The sequence below is a fragment of the Schistocerca gregaria genome, chromosome 1 (assembly GCF_023897955.1).
Source record: "Schistocerca gregaria isolate iqSchGreg1 chromosome 1, iqSchGreg1.2, whole genome shotgun sequence".
In the NCBI taxonomy this organism is placed as follows: domain Eukaryota; kingdom Metazoa; phylum Arthropoda; class Insecta; order Orthoptera; family Acrididae; genus Schistocerca; species Schistocerca gregaria.
Genome location: NC_064920.1, coordinates 573,406,443 through 573,429,629, shown reverse-complemented (window position 1 = coordinate 573,429,629; position 23,187 = coordinate 573,406,443). Strand labels below are relative to the sequence as shown.

Here is a 23,187-nt window from a genome sequence, read left to right as displayed (position 1 = left end):
GTCAACTACCTTGGTCAGATAGATTACCTGCCAACCACTCAAACTACAGAACCAACACAATGTTGTGTCTATCCACAAGTTTTGATTACAAGTTTAACAGGTTAGAGGCATTCTGCTTCTATTTCTACAAAAATATTAGGCACACGAAGGATAAGTTCCCCATGGTAGTCCGGAAGGTGGCTGCAGTCACAGATCAGGACCTGATGTTACATAAAACCGCATGTTACCTGAAGCTCTGATGATCAGAGCACCAGCCCTAACTTACAGAAATTGCACCATAGATGTATTTCTCAATGCACCAGCAACTCAACATCGTCAGTGGGTACTTCTACTGGCCACAGACAGGGTGACAATCACAACCACATTCCAGTAACACATCCTCAAGCTACTACGTGAGGCACACTAGGGAAGGGGTGGGGTCAAGAATGGAAGTGCTACTGGCAATGCATCAAGTAAAATGGCTGGACACTATCATTAGTTTGGACTTTCCAAACACCCATACAAAAGAAGCCTGAACCAGTGCAACATTAATCCCCATTGCCTACTCCAAATTACTCAAGGTACCAGATACGCAGAGACTTTGCAGCTCTATTCAAGATGGTTTGGTGTTAGGTGGTTACTCGCCGATGCTATCTCTACCTTTCTGCATGTTGATCAGATGCCATCATTATCACACACACCTACAATCTGAACACTCTTGACACTACGCACTCTAGAGCAAGTGATACACACCAAAGTATCTAAAAATGATGCAGTTATACGGGGAATTCTGATCCTTTTGCAAAATTAAAGACATAGTGTCATCCAGAGTCATATTCAGAAACAAATCAGTTCATCAGAACATTCAAGGCCCAAGTGCACAACATGATGATGGCAACCTCCGCAGAAAACCAGAGATGCTTCCCCACTTCAGATAGATCCAAACCTAAACAGCAACAGTCCAGTTGAGAAGTTTAATGGCTGCAGGCACCATACCCTTTTTAATCTACTGTGCCCAACTCAGCAAGCCCAGTCCTCACAGCCAAAACCATACCACAATACTGCCTCTCTAATTTGGAATAATATATACTGAAGTTGACACAGTAAAGCAGCCAGCAGACAACTGTACCTCAAGCATCATCACAATACACTCCACTTTGTGACAACTAAGTGATATTACACCCGCAGTAGGATCTCTTCAGTCCCAGGTAAACATCTGAGACTTCCACCATTGCCAGCTATTCCACCAAGCTGGTCACCTTCAGATATCATCTCCCCAACATCCACTATCTACATCCCCACATCCCCGTGCCATTGACATCAGCATGGCATCTTGCAACCTCTAAACATGCTCTTGGGCAACACAACCAAGGTCACAGGCAACTGAGTATGAGTATCTACATCCCCACATCCCCGTGCCATTGACATCAGCATGGCATGTTACAACCTCTAAACATGCCCTTGAGCAACACAACCAAGGTCACAGGCAACTGAGTATGAGTGGCCTACTGATATTGAACCACTGTCCTCAATTGCAAAGTCCCAACTCTAGAAGAGGAATAATTTTCAGTTTAACTTAACCCTTCTGTAGCTAGCGACTCAGACCAAGACTACGTACTCATTCCCTTAACTAGCAGCTCCACATACAAGCATAAGGTTGAGAGTAATCAGCAATAAACTGGAGACAAGCCTTCTCTTCCTGCATGCTTACCAGATACACTCCAGCTACCTTTCTGCTGATAACCTATGCTGACTGTTCTTGGTGTTTTTGGATTTCTAACAGCATTATGATGGGTTTGGCCTTTAAAGAAAGACCCACAGTGTTCATATTGTGTGTAATCACAGCCAGTCAGAAGCTTCTGTTTTGTGTCGAACTCATAAGCTGTACAGAGCTTCTAACTAGTGTGTGTTCAAATAAAGGGAATGGCAACCCGGTTCCAACAGAGCTGTTAGTGGGATGGCTATCTCCCCTGCCCACTAACATAGCTGGCCCCAATTCTACCCTGAGCATTACGAACCCTTTGTGCCAGTTAATGAGGGGATGGCTTCAATATTCTGCCATTTCAGTTATATGACAACATACCTGTACAGTGGTTGTGATTATATTTGAACCACACATAGTTTCACATTCAGCAGCTGCAATTCCAGGGTCACTGCAGATACATTACTTAGGGATGGTCATTATCCCTCTTCGGGAGGGTTGGGTTGGGTTATTTGGGGAAGGAGACCAGACAGCAAGGTCATCGGCCTCATCAGATTAGGGAAGGATGGGGAAGGAAGTCGGCCGTGCCCTTTGAAAGGAACCATCCCGGCATTTGCCTGGTGCGATTTAGGGAAATCATGGAAAACCTAAATCAGGATGGCCGGACGCGGGATTGAAACATCGTCCTCCCGAATGCGAGTCCAGTGTCTAACCACTATGCCACCTCACTCAGTCCTCTTCGGGAAATAAATACCAGGCAGATTAGCAATTCATACCTGGTCATTCATTACACCCATTCTTGAACCAACTGTTACCTACTTTGTTGAAACCAGCGTTTGATTTGGAACTCCGGTTGTACTGCATATTATTGTGCAAGGTAATTCTAGCTTTGTTCAGAGGTGCTAATTTTGATCCATGTTACAAGCTGTCTTTAACATTTGCTCTCTATGGCCCTTTCAGTCATTGACTTTGCTTCGGTTTTAATGTACACACACAAGAAGGTTCACAAAAAGACCTGCACCATTGGCATTGGGCTGTGACACAAATGTTCTCAACTTTGTATTTCTGTTTCTACTCTCAAAACCCACCTACCTGACTGTTCCCTCTACTCTAATAAAATAACAACATTCTTGCCAGTGGATAATATCTCCCCATCACTTTTTTTGTGTTAAACAAAGAGCACGAAAACCTAATTTCTAAGAAGCTCTTTACATATAACTGAAGATGTGCCACAGCTTAATTGAAGATGTGCCACAGCTTCCTCCATGTCTCAGTACTCTCATTTTCCCATTACTGCAGCAACAAGGATGCTTCTTTGGGTCAGTTACATGTGATGGAAGTTGAACATTCAGCAAGAACAACCGCACTGTAATTCTTCAGGCTTTCCACGTGATTTGTTGACATTCCTGAATTGTTGGGTGTACTGCCAAATATCTTAGTCTTGTTTGCAGTATATTTTGGTGGTGTGACTAGTGGCCTTCATCCTGATGATCAGTCTCAGGTAGCACCTGATAAAGGTGACAAGTCACATCACTGAAATATCATGCAAAGAAAGCAATAGTATCTGGCATTAAACTCAACAACTAAAGACTGTTGACAACCATATTGCTCACAACCTAGCCAACCATCTATTAGCAACACTTATTCAGCACACTACAAACTATGAATTGTCTGCATCAGCTATTGCAAAATCTGAGCTTTACCCATTTATACTTAAAACTTCCATGAGGAGCAGGTTTCAAATCATTTTCCAGCTGTCCAGAAATAAATATTTTTCCTAGATCATTCCACATGAATGCTGGGTTGGTTCCTTTGAATCCTTACAATCTTTTCCTAAATACCAGTATCATTTTTAATTATCTCAATGCAAAGTATACGTAAAACTAAATTTCTTATTTTGTCTTTTCCAGTAATTAATGAAAAATCTAATATGAAACAGAATAATTCGATCACAGACATAGCACAGGTGTGAATAAAAGGAATTCAAAATGAATAGTAATAAAATTTGTGTGTGTTGCATTAGTCATGCAGAAATAAAAATTAGGATTGACATTAACTCATACCCACTCATCAACCCTGTATACCTGTCGTCTTGGGCTGCCACCAATACCCTTGGTAACGACTGAACTCCTCTTGCATGACATATGAAGGAATGCCGGCACTAAGTGGATCTTCAGCCAAAGTACGTCCACCCTTATGTGCAAACGTCAGTCGGTTTGTAGCACCTAAAGCAATTTATTAATCAGTAAGTACATTTGGCCTATAATTTCATTACCAGTATTAGCAAACAAAATTTATGTTTAGGTGAATTTGTATAGAAGTAGACCTCGTTATACAGTGATTCATTATCTGCATTTTCGCATATATGCCATTTTACATTTAAGTGCAGTACTGCTATCTGTTAATAGTACATAGAAGTGGTAAAACACTAGTGTATCTCAACGTGCATCTTCTGCCATGTTTGTCAAGATGTGAATCTTCAGTTCAAGTTGGTAGTGTTGGTTTCACTTGACAAGTTTCATACTTAAAGTTTGGTTTAAAACGGACGAAAGACAGTGTGCCTGTAGAGGGATAAAACTGTCCAAGGTCGTATTCAAGACAAACAAAGTTAGAAGTTAGAAGTTTTGGATCTCTACGAAAAGTGTGAATGTATTGTTGACATACAGCATGCTGTGGGGCTTAATGAATCCACTGTAAGAACTATTCATGACAATACAGAACCAATTCAAAAAAACTGCTCAATCTTCAACTGTTCAGTCTTCAACTGAGTGTGATGAGAGTGAACAAATCTCATTTGGAGGCAATGGAAGGAATGGAAAAAATGCTAGGCCACTGGATTGAGCACCACAACCAACAGCACATGTCACTCTCTGGAGCTGGTATTCAAGCTGAAGTCAATAGCTTGTATGTAGATTCAACAAAAGATGATGATGATCCAGCACCTTTCTCAGCCAACTCGGGTTAATTTGATCGTTTCAAGCATCATTTTGGCTCTCACATCATTACAATGGCAGGACAGGCAGCTGCAGCAGATCCAGTTGGAGCCAGTTTAAACAAACTGTGACAGGAATGGACTATTCTGTGAATTTTGGAAATAAATGCCTAGCTATGCACATTCATTTCTATTTGAGAAAAAATAGACCCTGGATTTACAGCTACCAGTGACCAATGTATCCTTTCCAGAATCAATGCTGCAGGGCATTGCAAATTAAAGCCACTTTTGATCTACAATTCTAAAATTCTATTTTGTTTCTATTTTGTTTATGAACTGAATAGAACATTGGAACCACATTATAAGAAAAAAATCCTTTCAAAATTCTCCTCCTCCTTGATAATGTTCCCAGCCATCCAATTTCAGTTATCGATTCAAATGATGAAGTCTTGATTCTGCCACCGAACATTACATCCTTCCTGCAACCAATGGACCAGTGAGTTATTTCTTCATTCAAGGAACACTGTCTGTTTAAAACTTCCTGCAGTGTCATAGAAGAATGTCACTCGAATGATGAAATTACCATCAAGGTTTTCTGGTGATAATATTAAGATGGCAACTGGCATTATTATAGGCATACGGACTGACAATTCCCCAAAATGTATGAATGGTGTATGGAGGGAACTGGGATGATGCCGTGTCAGTGCTAGAACATGAAATGGTCAGTGATATCACCATTGCAGTGAGAGTACCAGTACTATTTTGTGTTTAAGTGTTAAATTTTTTTGTGTACAAATTTTGCATGAAAATGCTTTTCAGAAAGATGATAAACAGTTATTCTTGGTTAAAACATTAAGAAACTCTTGTATTTTAAACTTAATAGAAGAGTAAACAAGAACCTAACACAAATTTATATAAAAAATGGTACTATTTACTCAAATTTAGTGTGAGAGGTGATTCCACAGAATGTAACTATCGTGTATAACTGGATTTACCTGCACGTATAAAATTAAAGCACAAAATATTTAAATAGTATTCGATTTTACATGCTTTGGTAGAAATCTAATTTACAAGACAAACCTTTAATTTTGTTTCCTTAACTGAATTTGAAATATAAATAAGCCAATGTTTCTGTTTTCTTTTTCAGGTTTCAAAGTTAATTAAATAACTACAGCATACCACCCTCATCATCATATTTTACAGAGTAACAGTGTCTCTACCTACTTTGTTCAACCAGTTCTGTATTTCATTATTTGATGGTTTACATATCCTTGGGTCTTCTTCAGTACTTCAATCAATCATTTCCAGCATCGTTCACCTAATATTTAAACTTCAAAAGTGTTTGCCATCTATCTGTTATGCCTCAGTATATGGAGGCAAAAAGTATATCTTCCCTTTTCTATGTCTTTGAAAATTTGCCTCTCTCTAGTTCAATTTTATAGGACCTCTGGTTTTTTCCCCTGTTTGTTCTGGTCCAATCTGCTCTAATGTTCTGGTCCAATCTGCTCTAATTACTCTCCTCCACATTCATCTTTTTAAACTAACTGTTCACCTCTCACTTTCATGTAGTGCAAGCAGCAAACACAAGATTTATCACATGCCTTTGTCTGTTTTCTCGGGTTTGGTTTTTAAGAGACTTCTCTTGTCTGGAATGCCCTCTAAGCAAAGTAGTCATCGTTATCATCATGAACAGTTTACAATCAATGGCTAGGACTGTTTTGCAAATAACCCTCAACTAATGCATCTTCCTTGGTATTCTATTGATTGCCATTCTCTTTACAAGTAGTAGGAGACTTCAAAAAGTAACACATTACTGTAGCAGGCCAGGTAACTTTTATTGGATGCTGGACTACACTTCACAGTGACACAGATACATGACACTATTTTTCAACAAAGTCACAAAGCCTCTGTAAAAAACAGTTGGAACATACCACTAATTGTTCAGTTCCTCAATGATGGTAATCCTATTCTTGGTCACAGGGTCATTCAATAACTGCTGTGTGGATAAACTCATTGATGGAGAATCTGTGATTGCTGTAAGTCTGTTCCTCGATTGCCAGAACATTTTTGTTCATGGTCAATGCCGATGGGCTTCCTTCCTGATCAGCATTACCCAAGTCCATGCGGCCTTGGTCGGATTGTTGGCACCATTTCTCTCCACCTTTACTTGACATTGTGCTTGGACCATATACCACCAGAATTTCAAGGTGAACCTGTACGCAATTTAGACATTTTGCCAATAAGAACACTGCTGTTTCCCATACTTCAACTTTGGAATAAGTTTCCAGCTGCTGCAGAATTTCATTCACACACTGTGATGCACCTGTTAACTGTATCACAGAAGGACTGCATTTGCAGTGAACCCGAAATTTCACTCTCTTCTCACAATGTGCCAGTATTTTGCATGATAAATTTAGCTTAGCACGACATGTGTAACTTACTTTTTGAAGTCCCCTTATATATACCACTTAAGCCATCATGACTCCATCCACTCCTATAATGATATTTCCTTTGCTATCTCTCTGATTTCTTCTTTTCTTACCTGTCCATCCTTGTCACTGCCGCTCTGCTTCTGTGACATTTCATTTCACAGTTTTAAGTTCATTTTCTTCACTATCCAACTTTCAGAAGCTTATTTCAGTACAGACAAATCATCATGCTCCTGACACTTCTCAGGAATGCTACTGCTTACCTGTCTCCCTCATTAACTTCCTCAATATTTCTTCCATTTATTTCCAATATGCTTGCATGATACTTGAAGTTGTCAATGTTTTTCAGCTGCTTCCCTGCCAGCACGAGTCCTAGAGTAGTCCTTCCTCCTTCCTGATCATGACCATGAACTCGCTCTTTCTCACATTAAATTTAAGTCCATATATTCCAATAAACTCTGCCTATGCATCTCCTTGCTGCTGAAGTTCACCTTCCTTATTCCATCAATTTCCATATTATGATTATGATGACGACGATGATGATGATGATACTTCCCCACTGTTTCTTAAGTCATCCATGACAAACACAAAAGTAAGGGGAAGGTGACTTCCATTTAAACCCTTTCTTCCCTTTAACCAATCTCTCACCTCATCACCTATTTAATACACCTTTCACTTACATTGGACATTGCTTTCATTCTATAAATTGCATATTTTTCACACTTTTGTTCTCTAAGGCTTTCTGTACCTTACTGCCACACACATTGTTATACATCATCTCAACTTATAGGAATGCCAGGAGCTTAAGTTGTCCATGCTATAATGTTTCTGCTGTAAGCTTCCTTACAATAACTGTTTTACAAAAAATCATTTATTTGACAAATCATTTTGAAAATTAAATCATCATAAAATAGGGTCCAAATCAAACAATGGAAAATTCAGGATAAAATGTAATATTATTATGAAAAGGAAAGTTGCCACTCACCATATAGCTGAGATGCTGAGTCGCAGATAGGCATAACAAAAAGACTGTCACAAATAAAGCTTTCGGCCATTAAGGCCTTCATCAACCACACACACACACACACACACACACACACACACACACACACACACACGTTTGCACGCAAAAGCAAAAAGACTGTCACAAATAAAGCTTTCGGCCATTAAGGCCTTCATCAACCACACACACACACACACACACACACACACACACACACACACACACACACACACGTTTGCACGCAAAAGCAACTCACACACATGACTGCAGTCTCAGACAACTGAAAGCGCACTGCGAGTAGCAGCACCAGTGCATTATTGGGGTGGTGACTGGGTGGGGGAAGGAGGGGGCCGTGTGGGGGGGGGGGAGAGAGATAGTATGGTGGGGGTGGCAGACAGTAAAGTGCTGCAGGGTCCATAAGACATAACCACTCATCCAAACATTTTTGCCTTTTGTGAAAACAATTTTACTCTAAGTTACGCTGTTCAGTGTCGCCAGCAATATTTATTTATTATTTGCTTCTTCTATGCTTTGAAAGCACTTCCTTTTCAGATAACTTTTCAATCTTGGAAATAAAAAGATTTCACGGGAGGGGGGGGGGGGGGGGGGGTGCAGGTCCCATGAGTAGGGTGGGTGACAAATAGTTTTCATTTGTTTTCTGGCCAAAAACTGCCTTACCCTCAATATTGTGTGTGCAAGGGTGCTGAAAAAGCCAATCTACAAATTGTCAAATAAAGGTCTTTTTTTCTCACTGCTTCATGTAATTGTTTTAGCACTTGAAGGTAATAATTTTGTTTAACTGTGGTACTGTAGGGAACACATTCCTGGTGGTGATCCCCTTTATGCAGAAAAAAAAAGTGTCTTCAAATGGAATTTCACTTGCCCTGCTTTCTTTAGGTCTCTGTGATGGAGTCTTCCACTAACCAGACTGATGCTTGGTTTCTTAGTCATATCCATAACGTCACAATTTGTCACTTGTAATGACTTTTGCATCAAAATCCAGATCAGGTTCAAACTATCCTTTCACTTCCTCTCACATGCACAACCAATTGCCTCTCTGGTTGTCAGAAAGCACACATGGAATAAATTTTGCTGCAACACATTTCATTTTCAAATCTTCAGTCGTAATTCATTGGCATAAATTCCAGGATATTCCAGGCATTTCCATGAATTTACTGATAGTTCTCTGACAATCAAAGATGATCAAAACACGGATTTTTTTAAATTTTCATTCTGGAAGTCTTGGGATGTGCCAGTCACGATTCATCTTCAATTGACATTTGACCATTGTTAAAATGAGAAACCACTTAAACTCTTGTCTGGCTCAAAGCTTCCTCCCCATATGCTATTGGAAGCATTAGGACAGTTTCTATTGCTGATAACAAAAAAGTACCCGATATTAGTGTGTTGGTATTTAATGTCTGCATTAGCGTCAGGATGACAATGAACAATATACAGTAATGCTGGAAACAACACAGAGTGTTTTGGCACCTGTGCTGTCCCAAGAAATTAGCCATGGCACAAAATGCTTTAGAAGATGGAGACAGAATTTTATTCTATTACACCTACATTACCACAGTGAATGTACTTGTGGGACGGCAAGAAATTATTAAGCTTAGTCTATCAGAAAATGCTCTCAATAAAGACAAAATAATTTAATTGGATAGATGTGTGTGTTCTCCCACTGCTCAGTGAGTAGAATTTTATCTATCCAATTAAATTATCCTGTCAAAAATTGTTTTCATTGTTATATCTCAACAAAGACAAATACACACAACAAACACAGTACAACTTGGGAGTCAATGTCTATACACATTTTCTGCATGCCACTGTAAAATGCATTACAAGACTGAAATGGGTACAGCGGACATGGAGAAAAAGAAACACTGTCTTTTTTCGAGAGTTACTAATTAGTAAAGAAAGCTCTGTAATGCAACAGATACAGATAAAGGTAGTACAAGTACAACAGGAGAACAAATCCAATGAAAACAATTCAACAGCAGACACATACCTGAAATACAACACTAGCAAAAGGTACTGAGGCTTAGGTTAGTACACATCAAAAAAACTATAAAGAAAAGAATTCCAGAAAGAGCAGTGTTGACAACTAGACGAAGTGGGAAAATTATAGGCACCAAAATATTTTACTCTGTATTGAATCAAACAGCCATGAAATACAAAAATGAATCTTCAAAAGTCAAATAACTTTTGCATTTCTAAATAGAAATATGAACTAGATCGTATACGGTACTGAAACATGAAAATAATTATTACCTGTAACAGCATGTGTAACCCAAATATCACTGTGACAAACATATGCAACAAGGTCTGGATTGGTTGGGCATATCATAGGATTTAATTTTGCACCACAAGGATTCATTCGCAGCTCGGATGGAAATAGAGGACCATTCTGAAACAAAAGAGTTACGCAAGGTTAAACATTAAAACTATCAGGGCAAATAATGAAATCAAGAGTTATTTTTATCAAAATCCATAAGCAAATAGTTTCATATCTTTCTTACTCATATGTAAGACCAATGTTTTCCAAAAGCTTAGTAATACATCCATTCAAACTGACAAATGATAAGGTGATATATATTATATCTTTTTCAGAGACTGTGTTAATTGTGATTCAGATTTATGCCAATGTTCTCAGAACCTTACTGTCATGAAATCAGGTAGTCCACAGTAGAGTGAATATCAGAATTAGCAGCGGTGGTGTGTGAAATTCTATGATCTACTACATTCCATTTGGATTCAAATCTTTGCCTTCATGGTTTCAGTTCCCAGCCCACCGCATAGTTTTAACCAGTCATACAGCCAACAGTAACAAAATGCTCTTGCAAAGAAATGAGATTTCACATCTTTGAAGTGAACTCATTATTCAATGAATTTAATGACCACTGAAATTAATAACAAAGTGTTTGTAGCAGAGACAGAGAGAAGTCATCATCCCTCAAGATTTCACCAAGTTTTAAAAAATTGAAAAATTGTCATTTGTAACAGAAAAAATTGGAGAGGGATGGCAGTGGTGGTCAAGGAAAGTAAGGTGGCTGTTAAAATAAGCACACATTTTACGATGACAATGAAATACCGCATGACAGCCATAAACATTAAAGCTGTGGATGTAATCAATATTCCAGACTTCACAGCTTCAGAAAAATGCCTTGCTTTTTCTCAGCATTAGGTCCAGAGTATTGTGCCTAACTTGAAAAAAATAATGACATATTCATCATCCAAGACTATTGTTGTCCATGAATGATCCTCTTTTCTGAAAGCATTTTCAGCATGGCTACGATCTGATATTGTCACTAGTGACTCCTTGCTGAATATAAGCAAATTAGAGTTTAAGTTTAAGTGTGCGTGTGCAAGCGTGCGCTTTTGGGGCACTTAAAGGAGAGGTTACTGGTGCATTAATTCTTCTTTTGGTAGTTTGTAAAAGACATCAACTGTTCCAAAAACACAACTTGATTGCAGTGGTGAAAAAATATTGCTGGAGCTCATATAGGAATCTCACAATAACATTTTCAAAACTTTTCCAGAAACTACTGCATAGTTTTGATAACTCTAACAAGATACAAGGTATGATCAAAATGTAATGGGAATTTGTTTTTCTTAAAAAAATCTTTATTTATTCATCAATATCAACTTTTCCCCTTCAAAGTAAACCCCGTCAGGTATAACACACTCCTGCCAGCATTTTTTTACAATCATGGAAGCACTTCTGGAGCTCATTTTTCATTATGATGTTCAGCTCCTGAAGCAATTCGGGTTTTACTTCATCAATGGTGGCAAAATGGCATCCCTTTGTGGTTCTCTTTGGCCTTGGGAAAAGACAGGAGCTGCAGAGGGTCATGTCCAAAGAATATGGTTGCTGAAGCAACATAACAGTTTTGATTTTTGCCAAAAAATCATGAACAAGGATTGAGCCGTGATCGGGATCATTATCATGATGCAATTTCCATGAGTGGTTCTGCCACAACTCTGGTTGTTGTCTTAGGATTGCTTCACACAACAGCACTTAACCATATGAGCATAAGACAGGAACCCATGATGACTCTTCAGGCACTTTCCATTGAGACAATTGGGTCTTGGTTTTGATGTTATATGCACATATTCATGTTTTGTCACCTGTTATGGCCTTCTTTAGAAGTTCTGGTTTGTTGTTGACTTTATATAGCTATTCATGTGTGATGTCTATGCAACAATTTAGGAACAATCTTTGCTGCTACACGTTTCACTCCCAAAATATTAAAAAAAAAAAAATACAATAATAATAACAACAACTGCTTGGCATGAGCAAAAGGATATGCTGACATCATCAACAACCTCTTTGTGGTTATGCAGTGATTTTTTTCATAATAATTTTCTTTACTTCTTCCACACTGTCTCTGGAGGAGAGAGGGATCTGGATGAGAGGTTTAGAACTGAATTGGGGTTGGTGATATGTGGCATTTGACTGTGGTTATAGTTGAGATTTGGTCTGTGTGGGGTATTCTAAACCTCTCATCCAGATCCCTCTCTCCTCCAGAGACATCTGTTCTATCAAAAGGCTTAACCTTTAGCCCCACACCTAAATTCAACCACACTGCCCTGGTTAAAGATCTCCTCTCATTCACCCGGAACCTCAACTGGAAATATCACTTCACTACCCAAACACAGCCCCCAAATACTAGACCCAGTGTTGAACCTTGTCTAGAACAGTTCCGACCGCCTTCTCAAAGGGATCCCCCTCCCCTCCCCCAAAACCATCCCTTGCAGATATTTCAGGAATTCCTCACATCCAGTGTTGCCTCCCAGTCCTCCTTGAAGAACATCCCGACAACCCCCAACATCACCCCAGCTGAATCCTGTGCCATTAAGGAGCTGAAAACAGACCGCTCTATTGTAATCCTCCCAGCGGATAAAGGCTCCACAACTGTGGTACTTGACCGTGTGGAGTATGTGGCAGAAGGACTGCGTCGACTCTCCGACACCTCAACCTACAAAGCTGTTACCCAGGATCCCATTCCCTCCATCCAGACTGAGCTGCAGAAAATCCTAAAAATCCAAGGTCCCTCACAAGGCCTCAAAACGGCTTCCATAGACTTACTCACTCCACCTGAGCCACGTACCCCTACCTTCTACCTATTACCCAAAATCCATAAAGAGAACCATCCTGGCCATCCCATTGTAGCAGGCTTCAAAGCCCCAACAGAACGTATCTCACCTCTGGTAGACCAACACCTCCAACCTATCACCCGCAGGCTCCGATCCTACATCAAGGACACAAACCACTTCCTAGAACGCCTCAAATCCATTCCCACTCCTCTCCCACCTGAAACCTTTTTTGACACCATAGATGCTACATCCCACACACCCATGGTCTCTCTGCCCTTGAGCACTAACTCTCCCAGTGCCCACCCGAAGATCTTCCAAAAACCTTGTTCCTTATCACACTTACCAACTTCATCCTCACCCATAATTACTTCACTTTTGAAGGCCAGACCTACAAACAAATCAGGGGAACTGCCATGGGAAGCAGGATGGCTCCGTCCTATGCCAAACTCTTCATGGGCCGCATGGAGGCGGCTTTCCTGAAGACCCAACAGCTGCTTCCCCTGGCCTGGTATAGGTTTATAGATGACATCTTTGTGGTCTGGACTCATGGTGAAGAAACACTCCTTAATTTCCTCCAAAACCTAAACTCCTTTTCGAATCTGAATTTTACCTGGTCCTTCTCCAAAACCCAAGCCACCTTCCTGGATGTTGACCTTCATGTTGTTGAAGCTCACATCCACACCTCTGTCCACATCAAACCCACAAAAAAAAACAACAGTACCTTCACTTTGATAGCTGCTATCCATTCCACATCAAATGCTCCCTTCCCTACAGCCTAGGTATTCATGGCAAACGTATCTGCTCCAGTGACGAATGCCTCAACAATTACACCAATAATCTGACCAGTGCTTTCCTCTCCCGCAACTATCCTACAGATCTCCCGAGCAATACATTCCTCCCCGTCCAATAACAATGATCCTACCCTCAGACCACACAGAAGCATCCCCCTTGTCACCCAATATTATCCTGGCCTCGAATACATCAATAAATTACTCCGCCAGGGATATGACTTTCTCAAGTCAACCCCTGAAATGAGATCATCCTGTGCCAAAATTCTCCCCACACCACCCAGAGTTGCCTTTTGTCACCCCCCTAACCTCCGTAACATCCTTGTTAAACCCTATAATATTCCCAGACTACCTTCTCTACCCAGCGGTTCCTACCCCTGTAACCGACCCCACTGCAAAACCTGTCCCATGCATCCCACCACAACCACCTACTCCAGACCCACTACTGGTAACACACACAATTCAAGGCAGGGCCATGTGTGAAACTACATATGTCATTTATCAGCTGACATGCCTGCACTGCACAGCCTTTTACATTGGTATGACAACAACTAAACTGGCTGAGCGCATGAATGGACACAGACGAACTGTCCGCCTAGGAGATGTCCAATACCCAGTAGCGGAGCATGCCCTCCAGCATAATTCTAGGGACCTAGGAAACTGCTACACCGTATGTGCCGTTTGGCTTCTCCCACCCAACACCAGTCCCTCTGAACTGTGGAGATGGGAACTTGCACTCCAACACATCCTTTCATCCCGCCATCCCCCTGGACTGAACCTACGTTAAACCACCTCACTCCCATTTACTCTTCAGTCTTCTCCTCTTTCCCTTTCCTCTTTAGCCATTCATGCATCTTTTCATCCTACATCTTTATACTATATACCTCTTTACTTCTGTATGCATCCTCTTTGGTTTGAATCTGGCACAGTACCTACAGTAGAATATCTTTGGCTTCACTCTGACAACCATGCCTCCATCCTTGCTACCCTCTCTGTTTTCCTTTCCCTGTTGCTTCATAATCTGGGTTGTGAGTAACTAAATCCACTTTCCCTTCTTCCCTTTCTTTCCCCTCTCTCTTCCCTGATGAAGGAACATTTATTCCGAAAGCTAGGAACTTAAATTTTCGGTTGTTTTTTGTGTATCTATCGGCTGTACTGAGCTGAGTTAAGTACTGGCCAGCCGCTCTATCTCTTTGTTAGTATTTGTTTCACATCTTTTATGAGATTTTCCATTAATTATTTAGATCACTTTAGCACTTCTTCAGTTTTACTGCTATGTAGCAAAGGTGGTTAATATGAGGTCAGATAACAATGAAAAGTCACTGAATAGCCATTTGAGCCAAGAAAACATTGGTTAGGGGGAAGTTGGCTACATTGCACTTATCTAGCAGTCTATATATCTCAACTTTACAACCAATATTAATTTTAGGTGAATAAAAATTGTATCAAAACTACACTGAAGGGGCAAAGAAACTAGTACATCTGCCTAATATCATGTAGGGCCCCATGAACACACAGAAGTGCTGCAACACAACATGGTATGGACTCTACTAATGTCTGAAGTAGTACTGGAGGGAACTGAACCTTGAATCCTGCTGGACTGTCAATAAATTAGCAAGAATGACGTTTTCACTCTGCAGCACAGGAGAGCTTCTGTAAAGTTTGGAAGGTAGGAGACTCGTCTGACCAGGCAACAGGTTTCCAGTCATCAAGTCCAATGTCCATGTTGACAGACCCAAGCAAGACACAAATCTTTGTCGCAGTTATTAAGGGTATGCAAGTTGGTTTTCAGATCAGAAAGCCCATATCGATGATGTTTTGTTGAATTGTTCGCACACTGGCACTGGTTGATGGCCCAGCATTGAAATCTGCAGCAATACGCAGAAAGGTTGCATTTCTGTCATGTTGAACAATCGTCTTCCAGTCATCGACAGTCCCGTACTTGCAGGATCTTTTTCTGGCTGCAGCGATGTCAGAGTTTTGATGTTTTATCAGATTCCTCATATTGACAGTACACTCATGAAATGGTCGTACGGGAAAATTCCCAATTCATCACTACCTCGGAGATGATGTGTCACATCGCTCGTGTACTGACTGTAACACTAGGTCCAAACTCACTTAAATCTTGATAACCTGTCATTGGAGCAGCAGCGTCTTAACAACTGCACCAGACAGTTACTGTCTTATATAGACATCGCCGACCACAGCACTGTATTCTGCTTACAATAATGTGCTTCTCATTTATTATTATGTTGTATCAAAAAGTGGTGCTATGATCGGTTAACATGATAAAAATCAATCACTTTATTATAACTCATGTGGCAGTACTCATATGCTGTGCCCTCTCTCGGCACAGTAGCATGGTGGTGCCTGCCATGTGGTTTCATCTAGTGCCCAGCTGGCACAGACAGTACAATACTGATCATGAAAATGAGCCAGCAACCTCTCGTTTACACTGACTGGCATACTAACACTCTTGAACACATACAATGTCTGCAAGAAATTGTGTGAAAGCTAAAGCAACAAGGCTGGACAATAGGTTCATCACCACCTCCCCTCAGTGGAAAAGTAAGTTTTAACTGTTTTGGCACCACATATTATGAGGGTCTCTGAAGAGATGAAGAAAATTATATTTACATTATACAATACTTCTCATTGCTAGAAAGCTTGATACATAACAAATCACTCTCCCCCACGCTCCCTGCTCCATGAACAGAGCTTGCCACAGAGTGCTGGCTTCGTAATCATACATATGGCCATATCATAGGTGCAGTCACACTGAAGGGATATCTGTGGAGATACCAGATTAACATGTGGTTCCTGAAGTGGGGTAACAGCATTTTCAGTGGTCCAGGAGCAACAGTCTGGGTGACTGATCTGGCCTTGAAACATTAACCAACATGCTCTTACAGTGTTGGTACTGCAGTATGGCTGAAAACAAGGAGAAAATACATAATTTCCAAGGACGTGTAGCCAAACTATACAGTTTAATGACAACTTGTTCAAGGTAAAATATAATAGAGATGAAATAGTCTCCCATTTAGATCTCCAGACAAGGCCTGCTCAGGATAATGATGTCACCACAAAAAGACACACATTCTGTGGGTCACAGTAGACCCAACAATCACATAAGTAGGTTAGAGAACTTCTAAACAGAAATGGATAACAATCATGCAGGCAGGTTAGAGAACTTGAAAACAGAAATTGTTACGCTGAACTTAGATGTGGGAATTAGCAAAGTTTGGTGGCAAGAAGAACAGTGTTCCTGATCAAGATGACCACACATTAACACAAAATCAACAGGAATAATACACAAGTATGTCTAATAATGAATAAGTAGAAAGTAATGCAAGTAAACTACTATGATTAGCACAGTTAATGGAATGTATTAGCCTAGTTAAGATAGACACAAATCCATAACCTGCTGCAGTAGTACAAGTATACGCTATATGCCTACTAGATATGCAGATGATATTGGGGAGGGGGGAGGTAGAGATGTATGAGATAAATAAGTTATTCATTAAGTTAAGAGAAACAACAATTTATTTTTGAAGGATGACTAGAATGCAATAACAGGAAATGAAAAAGAAGCAATCAACAAGGAAAAAACAGAGTGGGGGAAAGAAATGAAATTGGATGCCACATGGTAGAATACAGTATTGTCCAGAGAACAATATAATCATTATAAACACTTGATTTGATAGTCTGTACAAGAAACACACCTTGGGACATCAGAGGGTTTCATATAAATCCCACAATGCAGGACTTACACTCAGAAACCACATTTAAAAATGCAAAATACTTCCAAGAGCAAATGTATACTCTGACCATAATTTATTAGTTATGAAATGCAGCTGAATAAATTGCAAAAAGGTAGGAAACTAAGCTGATAGGTCGGTTGGTTGGTTGGTTGGTTGGTTGGTTGGTTGGTTGGTTGGTTGGTTGGTTGGTTGGTTTAAAAGAGGGGGAAAGGAACCAAACTGCTAGGACATCAGTCCCTTGTTCCAAATAAAACAATGCCACCTGGGTGAGAATAAAACAAGCGAGACTGACAGCACAAATCGTAGAGAAAGGAAAAACCACAAGAACAATGGAAGGGCAACAAACACTTAAATGGGCAAAGGGGGGAGAAGAACAACACAGAAATGCAACAAACAGCTAGAAGAGATTAAAATGACAAAAGAGATTACCATGGCTGGCTAACCATGAGAGAAAAAAGGAGAAGCCAGCCACTCTGCATCACATTAAAACCTCCACCCTCAAAGCACTAGGGTGGAGAAAACAGAGGGACAAAGTACATGCACTAAAACTTAGATCAAATGATAAAACCCACCCTCACGAATAAAACGTAAAACTACATCAGCCAATGAAGCATTGTCAGATAAAATTAGCGGCAACGAGTCTGGTAACCGAATATTTCAACACAGGGCAGTCAAAGTGGGACAGTGCACCAGAATATGGCCACCGTCCACCAGGCGTCACATCGACATTGACGCGGGTCTTCACAGCAAAGAAGGTAGCCATGGGTCGCCCAAGTATGGCCAATGCGGAGCCAGCAGAGAACCACAGAGTTCCTTTAAGAGGCCTGCATGGAGGACTGCCACACATTCATAGTCTCCTTAATGGCAAACAGTTTGTTGTGCATACTGAGACTATGCCATTCCGTTTCCCAAAGCTGAAAAACCTAGCGGCATGAAAAAGAGCACAGGTCAGTTATTGGAATGCCGATCTCCATAAGTGGTTTCCATGTAGCCTATTTGGCCAGCCTGTCAGCAAGTTCATTGCCTGGGATTCTGGCATGTCCTAGGGTCCCCACAAACACCACTGAACGACCAGACCATTCCAGGGTATAGATGGACTCCTGGATGGTCACTACCAAAGGATGATGAGGGTAGCACAGGTCAATAGCTTGTAGGCTGCTCAAGGAGTCAGTACAGGGAAGAAATGACTCCCCAGGGCATGAACGGATGTGCTCAAGATCACGAGACATAGCCACCAGCTCTGCAGTGAAAGCACTGCAGCCATCAGGCAAGGAATGCTGTTCAGTATGTCCTCCATGGACATACGCAAAGCCGACATGACCATCAGCCATCGAGCCTTCGGTGTAAACCATTCATGGCTGCAGTACGTGTCAAGAATCGAGAGGAAGTGACAGCGGAGAGGCGCAGGGTGAGCCAAGTCTTCTGGGCCATGTGAAAGGTGCAGGCAAAGCCACGGCCTAGGTGTACACCATGGAAGTGTACGCGAATGGACCTCATGTACAGGTGGTAAAGGTGACAAATCCAGTTCAGATGGAAGGGTTCAGACGCAAACTGCAATTGTAAGCCCTGACTTGGGCTGCCGATGTGAGAGATGAACCGCTGTGGGTGGGAAAAGGAGACGGTAATTCGGATGTGCAGGAGAACTACAAATGTGTGCAATGTAACTGGCATGCAGTTGTGCACACCTGACCTGCAATGGAGGGACTCCAGCCTCCGCCAGGAGGCTGGTCACCGGACTTGTCCTAAAAGCTCCCGTCACTAGTCGAATGCCACAGTGGTGCACTGGGTTGAGTAAACGCAACACTGAGGGTGCCACCGAACCATAAACCAGACTCCCTTAGTCAAGGCGGGATTCAACAAGGGCTGTGTACAGCTACAGCAGTGTAAAGTGATCTGTACCCCACTTGGTGTTGCTCAGGCAGCAGAGGGTATTGAGGTGCTGCCAGCACTTCCGCTTAAGCTGACGAAGATGAGGAAGATGAGGAAGCCAAGTCAACTGGGCGTCAAAAACCAGGCCTAAAATATCAATATGTCTCCACTGCAGTGAGAGGATTGTCAGTAAGGTAAAGTTCTGGTTCTGGATAAAATGTACGACGCTGACAGACATGTATAACACACAACTTTTCGACCAAAAACTGGAAACCGTGAGCTAGAGCCCATGACTGCACCTTGTGGATGGCTCCCTTTAGATGCCACTTAGCAACACCAGTACTGGTGGTGCAGTACAGAGAGGATGAGACAGACGGCCCTACAGCTGCTGCTTGACAGTTAATGGCCACTAAAAATAGAGATACGCTCAATACAGAGCCCTGCAGGTCCCCATTCTCCTGAATATGGAAGGGTGAGGGGTGGGGGCTATGAGAGGCACCAACTTGGACACGGGAAGTACAAAACCACAGGAAATTCTGGATAAATATCGGGAGTGGGCCTCGGAGACCCCACTTGTATAATGTGGCAAACATATGATGTCGCCAGGTGGTGTCATACGCTTTTCGTAAATCAAAAAGGACGGTAGCAAGGTGTCGACATCTGGAAAAGGCTGTTCGGGTGGCAGATTCATGAGGCACAAGATTACCAATGGTAGAGAGACGCAGGCAAAAACTGCCCTGGCATGGAGCCAGTAAGCCATGTGACCCCAGGACCCAACACGGCTGCCGACACACAATATGTTCCAGCAGCTTACAAAGAATGTTGGTGAGGCTGATGGGCCCATAGCTATTGACATCAAAAGGGTTTCTGCTGGGTTTGAGCACTGGTACAATGGCGCTCTCCCACCAATGTGATGGAAAGACGCCATCACACCAGATCCGGTTGAATATCATGAGAAGATGTCGCTTGCAGTCAGAGGAGAGATGTTTATTCATTTGACTGTGGATCTGATCTGGCCCAGGAGCTGTTTCGGGGCAATGTGCAAGGGCACTGAGGAGCTCCCACTCTGTAAATAGGGTGTTATAGGATTCACTGTGGCATTTAGTGAATGAGAACTTTCCCTTCCATCTTCTGTTTGAGAGTGTGAAAGGCTGAGGGGTAATTCTCTGACGCAGAGGCGCGAGCATAGTGCTCAGCAATCGCATTTGCATCGGTAGATAACACGTCATTTGTTAGGGTCTGCTACCCAAAAACTCATTTGATCTTTGCCCAGATTTGGGAAGGTGACATAGGGCACCCAATGGTCAAGACGCATCTCTCCCAACACTCCTGTTTCTGTTGTTTCATAAGCTGGTGAACACAGGCACAAAGCCATTTAAAGGCTATGAGGTGCTCCAGGGAAGGGTGCTGCTTATGTCGTTGCAGATCTTGCTGATGCTTCTTAATTGCCTCAGCGACTTCCACAGATCACGAAGGGACTGTCTTTCACAAGTGGCACCTTAAAGAACGAGGGACCTCGTTTTCCGCCGCAGAAACGATCGTTGTAGTTACCTGCTCAACTACCACATTGATGTTCCCGTGTGGGGGAGATTCAACGGTGACAGCAGAGGTGAATGCTTCCCAATCTGCATTGTTTAAAGCCCATTTGAGCAGCCACCTGTGGGCCTGACGCTGGGGTAGTGACAGGAAGATGGGGAAGTGGTCACCAACACACTGGTCATCATGTGCTCTCCAGTCATGTGCTCTCCAGTGGATAGATGGGAAAAGGCCAGGACTGTAAGCCGACCAATCGCCCAAAATGTGCCATGTTCCATACTGAAATGAGTGGGGGCACCTGTATTTAAAAGGCAGAAGTCAAACTGTGAAAGTACATTTTCGATCTCTCTGCCTTGGCCATTAAGCACAGTGCCACCCCACAAGGAGTTATGAGAGCTAAAATCTTCCGAAAGTAGGAAAGGTTTAGGGAGTTGATCAATCAGTGCAGCCAATGCCTTCATGGGTAGTGCACCATCTGGAGGAAGATATACGTAGCAGCCAGTTATTTCCTGTGTCGTCCTGATCCTGACAGCCACAGCTTCAAGATGGGTTTGAAGGGGACAGGTCCACTGCATACTGAGTTCAGGACATAGACACAAACTGCACCTGACACACTATTAAAGTCAGTACGGTCCTTGTAATATCTCCTATAGCCGTGGAGGGCAGGGGTCCATATTTCTGGGAACCAGGTTTCCTGAAGAGCTATGCAGAAATCAGGTACACCTGTCACTGTAGCTCAGCCAGGTGGTGGAAAAAACGCTGCAATTCCACTGAAGGATGATGTTATCGTAAGGCTGGGAAGGCATGGAGCATGCAAGGAGGCAGGTTATGCCTCAGGGTCACCTGCTGCCACCGACTGGGCATTTGTAGCCAGGTCCACAGGGGACGCTAACATCTCCATCACATCCTCAGATGCAGAATTGACAGGGAGTGGTGGTGTTGGGGCCACCAGAGGGTCCTGTTTCTTAGAAGACTACTACTTAGTTTGCTTGCTCTCTCGCTTCTCTTTAGGGGCTAGCTGGGAAGATTTCTCCAAAGCAGGTTCAGGCATGGAGGAAGACCATGAAGCTTTTTGTCCAGCAGCTTTTGGCTGAGAAAGATTTGCCCCCTACCACCAAGGAGGCGGATCTATTCTGGTGGCCCAGAGGGCCCACTGTTCGTGGCACTGAGTGAGGAACCACTGGCACTTGGGACACGAATGGTGACGTAGCTGCAGCATATATCGACATCAACCAAATGGGGCGTAATCTTTCAAATTTACGTTTAGTCTCTGTGTAAGTCAACTGGTTCAGGGTCCTGTACTCCTGCTCCTTTTGGAGTACTGGGCAGGCCTGGTGAACAGGGGGAGTGGTGCTCTCAACAGTTGATGCAAGTGGGAGTTGGCACACATGGAGTATCTGGGTGCAGTGGACGACCGCAGTCTTGACATGTGGTGCTGGAAGTGCAAGGGGAAGACATGTGCCCGAACTTCCAGCACTTAAAGCACCACACAAGGGGAGGGACATATGGTTTAACGTCACAGCGGTAAACCATCACCTTGCCCTTTTCAGGCAATGAATCACACTCAAAGGCCAAGATGAAAGCACCAGTAGCAACCCTGTTGTCTTGGGTCCCCTGTAAAGGCGCCTTTCTAAATTGGTGTGGAGCTCGTCGTCAGACTGCAAGAGGAGATCGCGATGGACAATGACCCCCTGGATGATGTTGAGACTTTTAATGGAAAGTGACAGAAACAGTAATATCACCCAGCTTGTCACAGGCGAGTAACGCTCAGTATTGGGCTGTGGATGCTGTCTCAATCAAGACTGCGCCATTTTGCATTTCGATCACTTACCCAGACTTATCCTCAAGGTGGTCAACAAAAATTTGAGGCTTCGTAGGTAGAAATGAGTTCCCATCAGTTCTGCTACAGACTAAAAACCGAGGCGAATATGGCTCTCTCCGTTCTGTAGCCCTACGTTCCTCCCATGGTGTAGCGAGGGAGGGAAGAGATTTAGAGTCATATCTATCACCACTGTATTCAATCTTGCTCTTCTTAGTGACTGCTGGCGCTGTACGGTCACCAGCAAGAGATGACTCAGTCCCCTTCAT

At 42.3% G+C, this 23,187-nt stretch overlaps 1 protein-coding gene across 2 annotated transcripts in view; it reads right to left on the bottom strand.

Annotated features, from left to right (window-relative positions):
• The window catches only part of LOC126356558 (dipeptidyl peptidase 9), a 196,461-nt gene that overhangs the window by 139,981 nt on the left and 33,293 nt on the right, over positions 1–23,187 (bottom strand). For both annotated transcript variants that reach the window (XM_050007380.1, XM_050007381.1), the window contains 2 exons: positions 10,320–10,455; positions 3,766–3,906 (listed from right to left, as the gene is read on the bottom strand). In XM_050007380.1, coding sequence (XP_049863337.1) covers positions 3,766–3,906; positions 10,320–10,455 — 277 coding nt within the window. The remainder of the gene's footprint in view (positions 1–3,765; positions 3,907–10,319; positions 10,456–23,187) is intronic.